The 14955-nt window shown below is 34.2% G+C and overlaps 1 protein-coding gene across 3 annotated transcripts in view; it reads right to left on the bottom strand.

Annotated features, from left to right (window-relative positions):
- LOC149567754 (glutathione S-transferase zeta class-like) overlaps positions 1-11712 on the bottom strand; it is a 141747-nt gene extending 130035 nt beyond the window's left edge. For 2 of the 3 annotated variants that reach the window (XM_089821017.1, XM_089821014.1), the window contains exons 1-5: positions 11679-11712; positions 1356-1455; positions 743-799; positions 509-594; positions 276-347 (exon numbers count right to left, since the gene is read on the bottom strand). In XM_089821017.1, the coding sequence (XP_089677143.1) occupies positions 276-347; positions 509-594; positions 743-799; positions 1356-1455; positions 11679-11696 (333 nt within the window). In that variant the 5' untranslated portion in view covers positions 11697-11712. The remainder of the gene's footprint in view (positions 1-275; positions 348-508; positions 595-742; positions 800-1355; positions 1456-11678) is intronic. The other variant, XM_089821016.1, reaches the window with a different exon arrangement.
- Between the last annotated feature and the right edge of the window lie 3243 nt (positions 11713-14955).

A 14955-nucleotide genomic window follows, 5' to 3' on the forward strand; every position in this document is an offset into this window, starting at 1 on the left:
TTGTAAGAGGAGTTGTATTTTGGATGGGACTGTTTTTTTAGTCTCCATGATATATTATCATATCACTGATTTAGTTCTGCTTTATTGATTTGACACTATATCACATTGTTCCTCCATCGAGAGTATAAGTGATTCCTAACATTAATGAGTGAGAGAACAAGTCTAGGAAGACTGGCATTTGTGACATGAGATCACAACTAGCAAAACCACTCATAACAATAAAACACCAAAAAATGGCAATTTGATGCAACATGAGAAAGAAAATAAATACTAGCCTGCATGCAGGTTGCTTTTAATTGAAGATCATCTGGGAGAAGTGGGTGTTCAGGATACTTGTCCTCCAAGTACTGTTCAAACAAAAACTATGTCAATAGGCATTTCTGAATATGTCTACATGAGAACATGAGATATAAAGCCTTAAGTAAAATAAGGACTGTTTATGTAATTATAAGAGTAACCATATAAGATCACCAATTTCTAAGATCCAATGGTTAATCTGGTTACAGACCAGCAATATGGCAAGTGAATCTGCAACTGTTATGTTGCCATCCACCAAAGTTGGAACAAACTGAATAGGATTCAGTTCTGTATAATCTGTACAAGAAATAGCAATAGTCTATTAGTTGCATACTGTGTTTTTGCGTTGCTTCCAATAAGAAAAATAAATGTGAACTACACAATCACTATGCTCATTCAAGGATTTTCTTTCCCGACAGAATCCTTAGAGCAATTGCAAACCTACCTTCACTAAATTGCTCACCAGCTACAAGATTCACTGCTTTATATTCATATGGCAACCCTGCAGACCCGAGCAAGGTTTTTAATGCCTACTAGAGTAAATGACATCAAACAAATAAAGATAAAAAAAATAGGAAAAAGGCATAGAAGAAATAGAAATGAAGATGTCAAATGGGATGAGTTCAAGTTTAAAATCACCAAGGCTTTTATTATAGAAGATTCATGTCCAAACCTCCACAAGACATGTTACATATTAAAATGTATGAATGTTGAATGTCTAATTGCATAAGCTCCCTTGTTTGACATGTTTACATATCAGAATGTTTAGATGTTCAATTTTTGAGTAATTAAAATGTGTCGATGTTGAATGTTTAATTAGGAAACTAGCACATCCACTTTTGGATGCAGCATCCCCAAAAAATGAGTCAAGTATAAGCCCAAAGTGCGTGTAATGAAAAAGATACCCCTTGATCATGGGTTTCCAATGAGGAATTCACCATTCTAAAAAAAATTTAAAACTATAAATTAGGATAATTAATACCAAATTTCAAATTTCAACCAAGCTTATGATTGAATACACTCACTTGCAATTCGATAATATAAAGTTTAAACCTGACCTTTGAGATTCAGTGCAATCCTGACACGCCAAGCACATGAGCTCCTCCAAAAAGAGTATAGTTTCAAGCTGGCAGAGGAAGGAATAGGATTAAGGTTTTCCTGTATAAGTGAGAGAAAAAATTACTTAATAATCAAATAAATCACACATATTTGACCATTAACATGTAGTGCAACAAATATAACAATTAAATAGTTTTCGAACCATATTAAACACTATGGTAGCCTTCTAGATGACACTATAATATCCTTGAAATATCATTACAAAATTAAAGCGTCACTTATAGGCACCTTGAATAAAGTCAAATGATAAAGATGCAATGTAGCTGGCAATGGAACATTAGAGCTGAAAAGGCAGAGATAGAAAGAGGGGAATCAGATGAGACCAGTCAAGATGACATGGTAGGTTCTACTAGAACCAACAGTGTGAAGGTGGCAAGTGGTAGGTGGTAATCTCCACCATTTTTAGTCTTTCATAATAACCTTTTAATTTTGTGGCATTTTTATTTGTTAAAGGGTAACATATTATGAGGTTATGAACTAGTTATAAAATAGCTGCTCTCAAAGAAATTTCTCTAAGTACAATAAGTAGAGTGATTGAATCATAGTGTAGGCATGTTGTGGACCACAATGTGTTTTTAAGAGAGTATGATCAAGATTAAATGAGTATCATTTGTGCAACTTACTTTGAATATCAAAACAGATAAAGAAGAATGTTGTTAGAGTTTTAGTGCCATATGCACCCATTTGAGAGTTTCAGCTTTCAGATTCTCTCTTATTTCTGGGAATGATTTTACCGTGCAAGTTGTGTTGGTGGGGTTGGAAGATTTAGTTCATGCCAATTCTCTGTATTATTTTAGGTGAACCTTACTATTAATCATTTAAAACAGATATCGAAGAAGAAACTCTTATTCCTTGGATTCATTTTATTTTTTGAGTAATTTTCCAGCTTTATATTCTAGTCGAATTTGTCTTTCCTCTTGCTTTTTTTCTACAAGAAGTGTTTATAATAGATTTCTTGCATACCTCTTTTTTTATTGTAAATATGTACGTAAACTTGCAGATGACATCAATATAACAATATTTAAAAATACATGTAGTCGAAAATTCTGATTTGTAATGTCGCCATTTTTAGCAGATTCTTGCAGTTGGCTCGGTCAGTTCACCATCATGACCCTCATGAGTTGATAATGGGATTTGAGGGTTTCAGTTGGGGGTTGTAGACTTTCCAATAACCTATGGTGTGTTTTGGCTCGGTTTACGGGACTTACTATTTATAATAAGTCAACTATTCGTTCCGATGAGCTCAATTGAGTTAGAGGAGTTGAGTGATGTTCTCTATTTTTATTTCGGGCTTCTAGTTTGGGCTCCACGAATCTTGGAGAGAGCGTTTATTTATAGTAAGTCATCCCGTCAAGTTTATTTATCGCCTTTCTTCATCAAGATCACTCTGGTGTTGTCAAATTTTCATTCTGGTGTTGTCAAATTTTAATTTTGATGCTTCAACAATTGTTTTTTGTAATGGGTACAATTGCTTTTTGTCAAATTGTTTTTTGTAATGGATACCCCCAAATTTGCTTACAAGTATTCACAGCTATATGGTAATTTTATCAAACACTTAGCTTGCAGTCTCTAATTTCCCGTTATGTGCTACAACCCTTATGGCTCTAAAAAGGTTGTCTGTTTTGTGTTGTGTTTGGCATGTAACATAAATATAGGAATTGAAAAAACATAACATATATCGCAGAAATAACCAGCACACTATATTTATATTGATTTCCAAAATTAATAAACAAGTGCAAAGCTGACTCACTGAATACTCCAGCAATTAATTGGAACAAACATTGTTTACATCAAATAGTTGAGGGCATGGTTCTTGCATTGACCTGCTGCAACAATATGTAACTACTATAGTAACTCAACTGCTATAGTGACATGGCTGCTACAGTATCCGGCTGCTATAGTAACTCAGCAGCTACAGTAACTCACCACAATAACTCGGTTGTAGCTGGAAATGCACCCAATCTGCCTGATGTAAAGCTGATAGCAATGAATTCCAAAGGCCAAACCCCAAGGGAATGACGTCTAGAATGTCACAAGAGAGGATAGACGTCCTCTAATGCCAAAAATGGATCTAAAACTCATGCATTGATGTCTTCTAGTGTTCAACCTACTGAATGAAGCCACTAATGCTCCCTTTTATTCTTTCTCCAAGGGTCCATTCCACTCACATGAGCAATGTGGGATAAAAGATGTGCGATATAAAACATATTAAAATAATCACTTATGTCTCCCTTAGGCGCCCCTTTTGATTTGCACACATTCCCATAAAATTTAATATTAAAGTAACACTTTAATATTGTACAACTAAATTAATTGTTACTTTAATAATACTTCAGGCATAAAAATATATTAGCTATTGGACTCTGAATAGCACAAGTGATAGCTCGTCGAAAAGCTCTCGCCACGGAGTATCAAATTCAATCACCAAAACTAGCCTCCCCTGTGTCTTGCTGACTTACTAAAAATAGTAAGTATGCCTGAGGCTGAGTAAATCAACTCTATTTTGGCCCAAACTGGAGATGACTAGGCCAAAACACTCTAATATCCCTTTAAACCCTTTGTTAACCCTCGGGACCATGTAGAACTAGGCTAACGCGCACACACTTGGTTGACTGCTAAAGTGGGGACATTACATTTTCACAAGACGGGTGAGTTATTATTATTATTCATCTAAATAAGCTAAGGTTGTTATTTTTGTTGGTGTTGTATGTTGGTCACCACAGTATCATAACTCATTGGAACCAGGTCAAAACGTTTTATATCGTGGGCATAAGAAACAGTAGCCTTGTGCGTCAGAATATTATGTTATGGTGGAAAAGGTCATTTTTCGGAGTCACAAGCAATTAATAAATTATATTATAATGGCACTTTTTTATATTTTAATGTTGTAGAGTTCATTTGGGAAACTTGTGTCATTTAGAGATTATAAATATGAGCTTATTTGATGAGAAAAGCATCTAATCATTTGATTATCTTATTTTGCTTTGTCGTCTTTCTAGCATTTTCCTGAAGTTCTGATTTTATGTGCCCTTGTTAAGGTATAAGGGTTTGAAGCTGAGTTATGCATTTAATCCATAGCTTGGATATTGTGGATTCAATTCTGGGGATTATTATTGTCTTCCTCTACTGTGATTACTGTGTTTTTGGAAGGCAACAGTGCTACAAATTAGCGTCCATTCTACACAGCTAGGCGTTGGATTTTATTTGTTAATGATACACAGCGGGCAACAATTTGTATCTGCATATAGTGTGTGATTGGGCATCCATTGTCCCAATTAATCCTCTACAATTTGGACATCGTTAAAGGTATTTCTTTGCTGCGAATACCTCACATTGTTGGCGTGGGTTTGCATTATGATTGCGGCCTTATCCTGGCAACTGCGACCTGCATTATTGGAGCTTGGCATTACCTTGTAAGGCTGCGTCTTATCATTTGCATAGCAGTGTTTGACATTGAGTTGGGAAAGAGTGCTGTTGTATGTGGTCTTTATCAATTTATCTGCTGCAAGTTGATCCATATATGATTGCATTATGATTGGCGTGGGTTTGCATTATGATTGCAGCCTTATCCTGGCAACTGCGACCTGCATTATTGGAGCTTGGCATTACCTTGTAAGGCTGCATCTTATCATTTGCATAGCAGTGTTTGACATTGAGTTGGGAGAGAGTGCTGTTGTATGTGGTCTTTATCAATTTATCTGCTGCAAGTTGATCCATATAGCAGTTATTCACACACTCTTTAATTATAATTGAAATTTAATTGAGAGTTGTTATAATTATTTATTTGGTCTTCATCAAGAGCTGCCTCGTAGATATTTTGGTCATGCCAATTGTTTGCATTAATGTCTACTAGTTGTAGTTGCACTATTCACATGTAGAAATCATATGTATGCATTTGAAAAGGTTCAAAAGGATTGCATTGTAACTTAGTTCTTTTCCTAGACTTCTAGTTAAACTTTTGCAAGCATTCTAATATCATTCAAAACCATTCCAAACAAGTAAACACAATCTGAAAACAAAATACAGTGAGAGAGAGTTTGCATGCAAAGTGTTTGATGAAATGTCAAACATCTAAAAAGTGAAGCAGTTGGTGATTCGTTAGAGTTAAAATTGGTTGGGGTTATTACAGTAGTATCAAAGCGGTTTCCTGCCAGCCTGTAGGAATTGGGCTCAGTTTGATTAGTGTTTTTTTCTTGGAGATTTGGTTTTCAGCATTATGGATGGTGACAAGAGGTTTGGTATTCATTATACCCACAAAGGGCGTACTTCACCACCTAGGGATAAAGAACCTATGATACATTTTGGTATTCTGAAACAGTTGAATGTGTTAGTAAATGAGTTGAATCAAAATCACAAATGGATGATCCAACTAAGTTCAAATCCGAGATTTGAGCAAAGCATGATATCACTTTTTTGAAGAAAGAAATGTGATGATACACTAGTACCTACAGATGTGCGAGACATTTCTTATGAGACACAGTGGATGTGGAGTGTGATGAGAACTCATTAAGTTGGATGATGTGGTTGTTGGCGTGAGTCCCCAGGGTCATGCATTGATGGTGATGCAGCGATAGTGGGAGTAGGAGCATTCGATGATACAATTATATTGGCAACTACTTCTATGTCGGTTGAGCCATCTATTGAGGATTTTAGCAATATGCTTGTGGTTTTTGATGTGTGTTTTGATGATAGTACAATGTCATTAATGATGAGGTGAGTGATGTCGAGGCAGCATAATGTTATAGTTCAAATCAACACAATGGTGAGATTCACTTCGTGGACAATCCACTGTTTGATGTTGATGATGATCACTCACCTAAGTAGAGTTGGACTCAGTTCTCGCCATCTGCAGACACAATTCAGAGTCCTATAAGTGCAATTGTTGATGTTCTTGTATCTACAGATTATAACATAGCTACACCCATTGCAGTTACAAGTGTTGTTGGTATGAGTGCCTTTGTTGAGATAAGCAGAGAAACCCATGCTGCACCAAGTTCTCCTGTACCTACATCTTTTGTGGGGGTTGATGATCAAGATTCCAGTCTAGTATATATTATGTGGGTGGTGACCGGGAAGAAAAGTATGCTAAGATTTCCTATGGAGTTGTCTTTTGGTGATATCCTAACTTCTACATCATTAGCACAAGTTCTAAGTGCTATGTTGCAAGTTATGTTGTTGGTCCTGATGATGTTAGTGGTATGCAGTTGGTTCAATGTTGATAGAGGTGTCACGTAGTTCTTCATTTGGGATCCACAAAGAGGTTGGAGTTCACTATGTTGCCGGATTGCTTGAGGACAAGCTATCTTGAGGAGGGAGGACTATAATGTCCCCATTTTTAGCAGATTCCTACAATTGGCTTGGTCAGTTCACCATCGCAACCCTCGTGAGCTGATAGTGGGATTTGAGTGTCTCAGTCGGGGGGTTATAGGCTATCCAGCAACCTATGGTGTGTTTTGGCTTTGTTTAAGGGACTTACTATTTATAATAAGTCAACTGTTGGTTCCAATGAGCTCAATTGAGTTAAAGGAGTTGAGAGATGCTCTCATTTTTTATTTGTGGCTTCTGGTTTGGGCTCCAAGAATTTTGGAGGGAGCGTCTATTTATAGCAAGTCACCCATCAGGTTCATTCATTGTTTTTCTTCATCAAAGATCACTTTGGTGTTGTGAGATTTCGATTCTAATGCTTCTATAGTTGTTTTTGCAAGACGCGTGTATTATTATTATTCATCTAATTATGCTAAGGTTGTTATTTTTGTTGGTTTCTATGTTGATCACCTCAGTATCATAGCTGACTGGAACAGTGTCGAAAAGTTTTAAATCATGGGCATAAGAAACAGTGGCCTTGTGTGTCAGAATATTATGTTATTAAGGTCATTTTTTGGGAGCCAAAAGCAATTAATAAATTATATTATAGTGGAACTTTTTATATTTTAACGTTGTCGAGTTTATTTGGGAAACTTGTGCCATTTGGAGATTATAAATATGAGTCCATTTGATGAGAAAAGCATCTAATCATTTCATTATCTTATTTTGCTTTATCGTCTTTGTGACGTTTTCTTGAAGCTCTGATTTTGTGTGCCATTGCTGAGGTATAAGGGTTTGAACCTAAGTTATGCATTTAATCCATAGCTGAGGTATTGTGGATTCAATTCTGACAATAATTATTATCTTCCTCTACTGTGATTACTGTGTTTTAGGAAGGCGACAGTGCTGCAAGTTAGCGTCCATTCTACACAGCTGGGCATTGGATTTTATTTGTTAATGATACACAACTGGACAGTAATTTAAATCTGCATATAGTGTGTGATTGGGTGTCCATTATCCCAATTAAACCTCTACAATTTGGATGTCATCAAGGCATTTGTTTGCTGCAAATACCTCATGTTGTTGGTGTGGGTCTGCATTACAGTTGTGGCCTTATCCTAGCAGTTGCGACCTGCATTATTGGAGCTTTGAGTTACCTTGTAAGGCTGCGTCTATCATTTGCATAGCAGCGTTTGGCATTGGGCTGGGAGAGCAAACTGTTGTATGTGGTTTTCATTAATTTATTTACTGCAAGTTGATCCATATAGCAGTTATTCACAGGTTCTCTAATTATTATTTAAATTTAATTGAGAAATGTTATAATTATTTATTTGGTTTCATGCCAATTGTTTGCATTAATGTCTACTGGCTGTAATTGCACTTTTTAAATGTAGAAATCATATGTATACATTTGAAAAGGTTCACAAGGGTTGCATTGTAACCTAGTTCTTTTCCTAAACTTCTTGGTCAACTTTTGCAAGCATTCTAATGTCATTCAAAACCCTTCCAAACAAGTACACAAAATACAGCGAGAAAGAGTTTGCATGCAAAGTGTTTGACGAAATATCAAACATCTAGAAAGTGAAGCAGTTGGTGATTTGTAAGAGTTAGAACTAGTTGGGGTTATTACATGATTTTATTTCTAATCTAAAAATACATTTTTTCTTAAACGTAAGAGGAACCCAAATCATCAAATAGAATTATCAACTTCATACATACCCAAAAAAATGCAGCAATGAAATATACAGAATTGGTATTAAAATCGACAAACTAGCACTTGTAGTTTGGATGTCAACCTTCAATAACTTCTTCAAAGGTCATATAATAGATAGAAATGGCAATGCAAACAGCAAAGGAAACCTATTCAAACCCCAAGAACCACCTTTTTCTATGCTCACACCACTCCCTAGGCTGTACGGTCAGTACATAGAGAAACTAAACCTGCAAATATTTCTTTCAACCTCTACTTCAAGACTATAAAACAACTGAAATCTTTCACAATGAAGCCTAACTATGAATCTCCCTGTGAAATTATTGAGTAATCCTCCAAATAGGATTTTTGACCAACATAGAGATGTTCCTTGTAAGGGTCTTCATCCTCCAAAAAGCATGAGACACACCAAGTCCAATCTCCAGAATATACAAGGTTTACTCAAAGGGAAATATCAAAAACCACGAAATCAACATATCTCAAATGAATGCCAAAACCCCAATATTAAATCTCAATGAGTAATTAGGGCTACAATAGCTTAGGGAAACTCAGACAATAAAATAATAATCTTTCTCTTTTTGAATTTTTCAATTATATCTCCTCATGTGGACATTTTTTTTAATTTATTATTTGAATCTTTTATTTTCTTTTCATTTTAGGAGGCCACATAAAATGATATTAAAATATTGTACCTCCTTAACTTTAACATTCACTTTATTTCACTTAAGTGATAATCTCACTTTATAGAAATATTCAAGTGAAATAAGAAAATATTACTTCCCATCCTTAAGAATATTCACCAAGTCCTAAAACTAAGGACTCTGTACTATGAAGTTGAGTGAAGGCTAAGACTGAGATCAATTGCCCAAAATAGAAGTTACTATAATAGTAATATCCTAAAAATAGCCCAAACTATCCAAACCCTAGAACTGAATATATTGCATACCAAAGCTAAGAGGAGACCCAAAGCTATAAGTAGTGGCCATTAATCTCTATCAATCCATCTAAACACCATTGCAACATCAAAATGCTCTTCTAATCCTGGTGACACCAACCCAAAAAGCCAATGCCAACTAAACTACAAGAAAACCTAAAAATGAGAACATTACACCCTTCACTTGTTTTGCAGAGATCTAAGGACCTTCTGCTAATGTTCAATTCTATTGTTTGAGACCACATCTGTCATTCTCACACATGCTTAGAATCCTTGCATTTCTTCCAAATCACTTCCACCATTCCCCTAAAATTTCCAAAATACCATTACCAACCAGATTTAATCTCACACCTACCCAATCATGTTTTTTCCACCCAAAAAAAATTGTTTATCATTGGGGCAATGTCAAATGCAAATATGTGATGGAGGATGATAGCACCACCATTAAAGAGGCGGGTGAATTTCAGCTCCCAAGGATCTTCCTACAAATTGTTAATTGTTTTTCTCGCAAGTTTCATGGGATTTAACTTATCTCACATGACAAGGTCGGAATATTTTAATCTTCAATAAATTTCCACACATGACTAAGATGAGGGTTATTAACTTCCCTATACATTGTTAGACAGCATTAATGAGCAGGGAAGGATGTAGTTCAATTGAAAGTTGCTTCTACACATTATATGGTACCAATTTTGTAGGGTATTTGAAGTCACAAGTATGAGTGATGGTGCTTCTGCTGCTTCTCCCAATTCAGCTTACTAGTATTGAACTCTATACATGTATGTATGCATGCATGCATACACACATGTATATTTGCAAAAGGATAAAATTCTAGAGTGTAAACAAAGAATAAAAAGTTCTAGGCTAAATAGAGTTCTTCCACCAAAAGATTGAAGGAACCTTGTATTGTTACATTTTGGGTTTCATCTTGAGGATATAATACAATATTGTAACGTGTATGTGTGTGTGTATGCATGCATGCATATATTTATGTACACACAATTATTTGCAAAAGGATGGAATTCTAGAGTAGAATTAAAGGAAAAAAAAGTTTCAGGTTAACTAGAGCTCTTCCAACAAAAGGTTGAAAGAACTTTCAATTGCAACATTTTGGGTTTCATCTATAGGATATAATACAATATTGTAATATGTATGTAGGCATGCATGCACGTATATGTATTTGCAAAGGATGGAATTCAGGAGTAGAATCAAAGAAATAGAGTTTTAAGCCAATTAGAGTTCTCCTTCAAACAACCTCATATCTATTTGCAAAGGATGGAATTCTGGAGTAGAATCAAAGAAATAGAGTTTTAGGCCATTTAGAGTTCTCCTTCAAACAAAAGGTTGAAGGAACTTTGTATTGTAACATTTTGGGTTTTATCTCAAGGATATAACACAACATTGTAATCCTAGGAGATTAAATTTTTATTTGTGTAGGGTGTCTCGTGAATGTATCCATGTGAATTATATATTTTCCCAAAAAATTCACAGGTTTGGTGATGCAAGTGTTATCTGTAATTAATTTGTCATACGGATAATTGTAAAATCCTTGAAAAACTTTTAGAAGATATCTTATTAAATTGACATAAGGAGTACATGGGTTTATTCGTGGACTGCTAAGTCATGCTTGTTCGATATTTACAATTTCGTCTATCCACTTGCTTGCTCGCATAGAGTAGCTTATGTCTGAAGTTGGAAGGTATAGTCTTCAGTCATATCTTCATTAAGCTATGGCAAATTCAATCTTAGTCAATGCATATAGTCGTAGGTATAAAACCTAAGACTTCGTTGCCGAACTGGATAGAGGCACCCATCTCCTTCATGCTCAACCTCCCATCATATGAACACACTCAAAACAACTAAAAGTTGAACTTCATTTAATAGGGCGTCGATTCAGTTTCAGGGACTTCCATGTCTAGACGGCCATAATTAGGGAGCGTTACCACATCTAGACATTCAGCATCATTATGTGAGAATCTAGAAGGAGAAGAAATTGGAATATGATTTCATTTTTCAGAATATATATTAATACGGTATACTCAATCAAAGGGTTTTCTTGAAATAAATTTCAGTGTGACAGGATATTTTTGTGAGACGTAGCTAAGAATATTATGCAGTGAGAATAACTATCTATTCCCAGATGTCCAATACATAATTAGGAAAATAAAAATGACATTAATTACTCCAGCCCTCTTGTATTCAATCACACTGCTTCCACAGTCAAAGAAAACACTCTGAGCAGTTAGACAGGTGAAACAAATTAGAAATTAAAACCTAAGAATCTGCTACAATATTGTAAAACTCCGCACGCACCTTAACAGGAGAAGCCATGGAAGAATCGAACGACAATGTTAGAATGGTTGGGTTTCTATATTTGGTAGCCGGCTATTATTATTATTATTATTATTATTAATTATTAGTTCCAACGATAGGAGGAAACCTACTGCTTTCGTTTAGCTCTTAGAGTGCTATTTGTTTGACCAATAGCATTTCAGAATTTTTTAGTTATAAAGTCTACTATATAGTTTACATATTTTCTTATTATTTTAAAAGTTAAAAACGTTATTTATCTGAAATCTTATTGGTCCCCATGGAAAAAAGGCAAAGAGTAAAATTAAATTTGCATAAGAAAAATTGGATTAAAATATTGTTTGTTATTTCAATGCAAAGTAAACTGTAAAATGTAACTCCTTCACTCATTAATTGCATTAAATATAAGTCCTTCACTGCATTGAATGTATGTCCTTTTGATAGGCGAAGTTTAGCATAGTACATTCCAAGAATTTCAGATTTTTCCCCTATATGTCATTGTCGATTTTTTAAATAGAACAGTCGAAAGCCCTTGTTAGTTCTTGCTACTCTTTCAATTGCTATATACATAGTCAATTACAAAAAATTATTATACCTAATTTTGCGATATTAGCATATTCAAGCTTTTGACTATCTACTTGATTATAAAGGTGTCTTTTTTGTCTCTATGAGGGATCTACTTTCAACTAGGTATTTCTAATATTTTGGATCCTACTAGTGTGAACAGGTTTGAGTTTTCTAGTTTATGCTTGAGATGTTAATTCCTTTTAAATATGTAAATTTTTTTGTTCCTACACTAGCCAACATGAAAAATGGCTACAATTTCAACGTTCATAATATATGCCTTTTTCTTTATGCACTAGCGGTTGCGAACTAGGTACAATGATTGCTAGTCTATAAATTTTCTTAATCTGGCACCTTGCTTAGTTTACTTGCATACATCTTTGTCTGGTCGTGTGCACAGAAAGACAACATTTTCCTCATTTACCATGGCAATCAAAAGATTTTGGCAGTTTTCCAGGTTAGATCTATTGTTCTGGCTCAAAATCAATACTTTCCTAAGATTTAAGCTTTTTTGTTCAGAAGTTTTGTGAAACTTTTTTCTTTATGGGTATCTATAGAGTTGTGGGATTTTTTAATCTCTAGGAAAGAATCGTAAACATTTTTCTTCCAAAAATATCACTAATTTTTCCTTAAACTTAAGTTGTGTGTTTTCCAATTTACATAAAAATAGAATAACAAAAATATTATATCTTAGGGCAAACTTTAGGTGCCATGACTCTGAAGCATGTTATCAAATTCAAGGAGGACTAATTTTAGCCTTGCCAAAATCCGACTTCAAGTCATAAATTTTCCAACCATACAAAATTTATAAGCAGGAATTTGAATCATATACAAAGTTAATGCAACCCAATATGTTGTGGTTTCATTCTAAAAGATAGATCGGGGGTTGTTACCAACATAGATAAGATTGCATTTTCTCTGTCACTAATTGTGATAATAGGGTTATTATTATTTTTTGCTCAATCAAATTAATTAAGCCAACCACAATCCTTCAGGTCAATCATGTGTATTCAAGAATTATGGGTGTCACCACTAAGAATGATAGCCATCGTTATAGTATATATGAGGGATTCTTTAATTAATTTTGTTTTTCATGATGAGAGAAGGCAGATGCCTTCACAAGTGATCAAGCCTTACCATGTATCGTTCTAATGGTACGTAGTGTTTTGCTTCAACATTGGACATTAATATTCTTTGATTTGACATTGGATGAGCTGTAAGAACACTATAACCCTTGTTGCATTTGAGCAGCACAATTTCTCTTGCCAATTCTTTAGGGATGACTTGCTAACAGCACTAAGTTGTAGCACAAATGCAACCCACCAGTCCATGTGTAGAACACGTCCATTCCATAGCATTGATATATTTCCAGCTACTCTATGCCTGTGAGTGTATCAAATTAGTGAGTTGAGGATGAATACATCGGGAATTGCTTTTACGAAAAAATATTAATTCTATGTGCATCAATTTTGGGGAAATTCAAGACACAGAATACCAAACAGAAAAGATAGGAAGCTTTGTTTCAAAGCATTTCTTTTTCATTTTGAAATACACAAACAATAATAGTACAAATTGGAATCTTGTAAGAGTTCATGCAAATTTAAAACCAAGAAAAGATAGAGCTAGACAAGTGTATGACATCTGTAAAATATAACATCTATAAGTTTGCTTACTCAAAAAGCTCTTTAAAAATATAAATTATAAAATATATATATATATATATATATATATATATATATATATATTATAACTACTAGCAAGTTATTTTAAATTGCTTAGTTCTCATTATTTGATGAAAGCACGAATTACAATAAAAGGTTTTGAATATTTTATTGTATGACAAAAAGTCTTTTACAAGTAAGATGACTGAAGCAAAATATGTGATTTATACTACGTGGTCTATTAATCGAATGTGATTTCAAAATATTTAATTTAATCATATTCAAATAATAGACCAATTGCAACTTTATTTCACTGCTAATACCCTATACTCTTTTCAGCAGCAAAAAAACTTCACACAATTGGACTTAATTCCTTTAATTATTTTTTTATTATTATAAACTATTAACTCAATAGTACTGATGTGACTCAGTAGGTTGTCTGCTATGTAAATCACCAACACAGAATTTACATTGAACTATAATTTATGATGAAACTTATTTACATTGAACTATAATTTATGATCAAACTTCCAAAGGTGACATGTATGCTCATTCCCCATTATATTCAAAATGGGATTGATATATTTCTAAAAAATCACAGTTTATGAAAAATGTAGATGTTTATTACCTATTGAAATGCACTTTAATTTTATTTATGAAATTGTATTTTCAAGTTTAGACTATCCAAAAAATAAAACTTTTGTGAGATGCATTTTAGTTAAATTAGGGAAAGACCATTCACGTGCAGATAATTTTAGAATAATTCTTCAAACTAATACAACTTGCTTTAAAAGTTATCTAAATTGTTATTAAAAAAGAATGTTACTACTTGGGCACATCACTTTCATATTTTAGTCAATTATTCGCATTGATTGTGCCTCAATGTTTAACATTGATTCTACCTCAATTTTCACATCATTGTTGGACTAATTGTAAGGCTAAACCTACCTAATTACAAAACTGAATACCATTATTTCCCCATCACAAACAACATGCACTCCTATTCCAAAACCCACTACACTAAATGCAGGAATTTTGGTGCTTGTGCCCCTTGT

The sequence above is a fragment of the Cupressus sempervirens genome, chromosome 3 (genome assembly GCF_028749045.1).
Source record: "Cupressus sempervirens isolate cs-2001-9-10 chromosome 3, ASM2874904v1, whole genome shotgun sequence".
Lineage (NCBI taxonomy): Eukaryota > Viridiplantae > Streptophyta > Pinopsida > Cupressales > Cupressaceae > Cupressus > Cupressus sempervirens.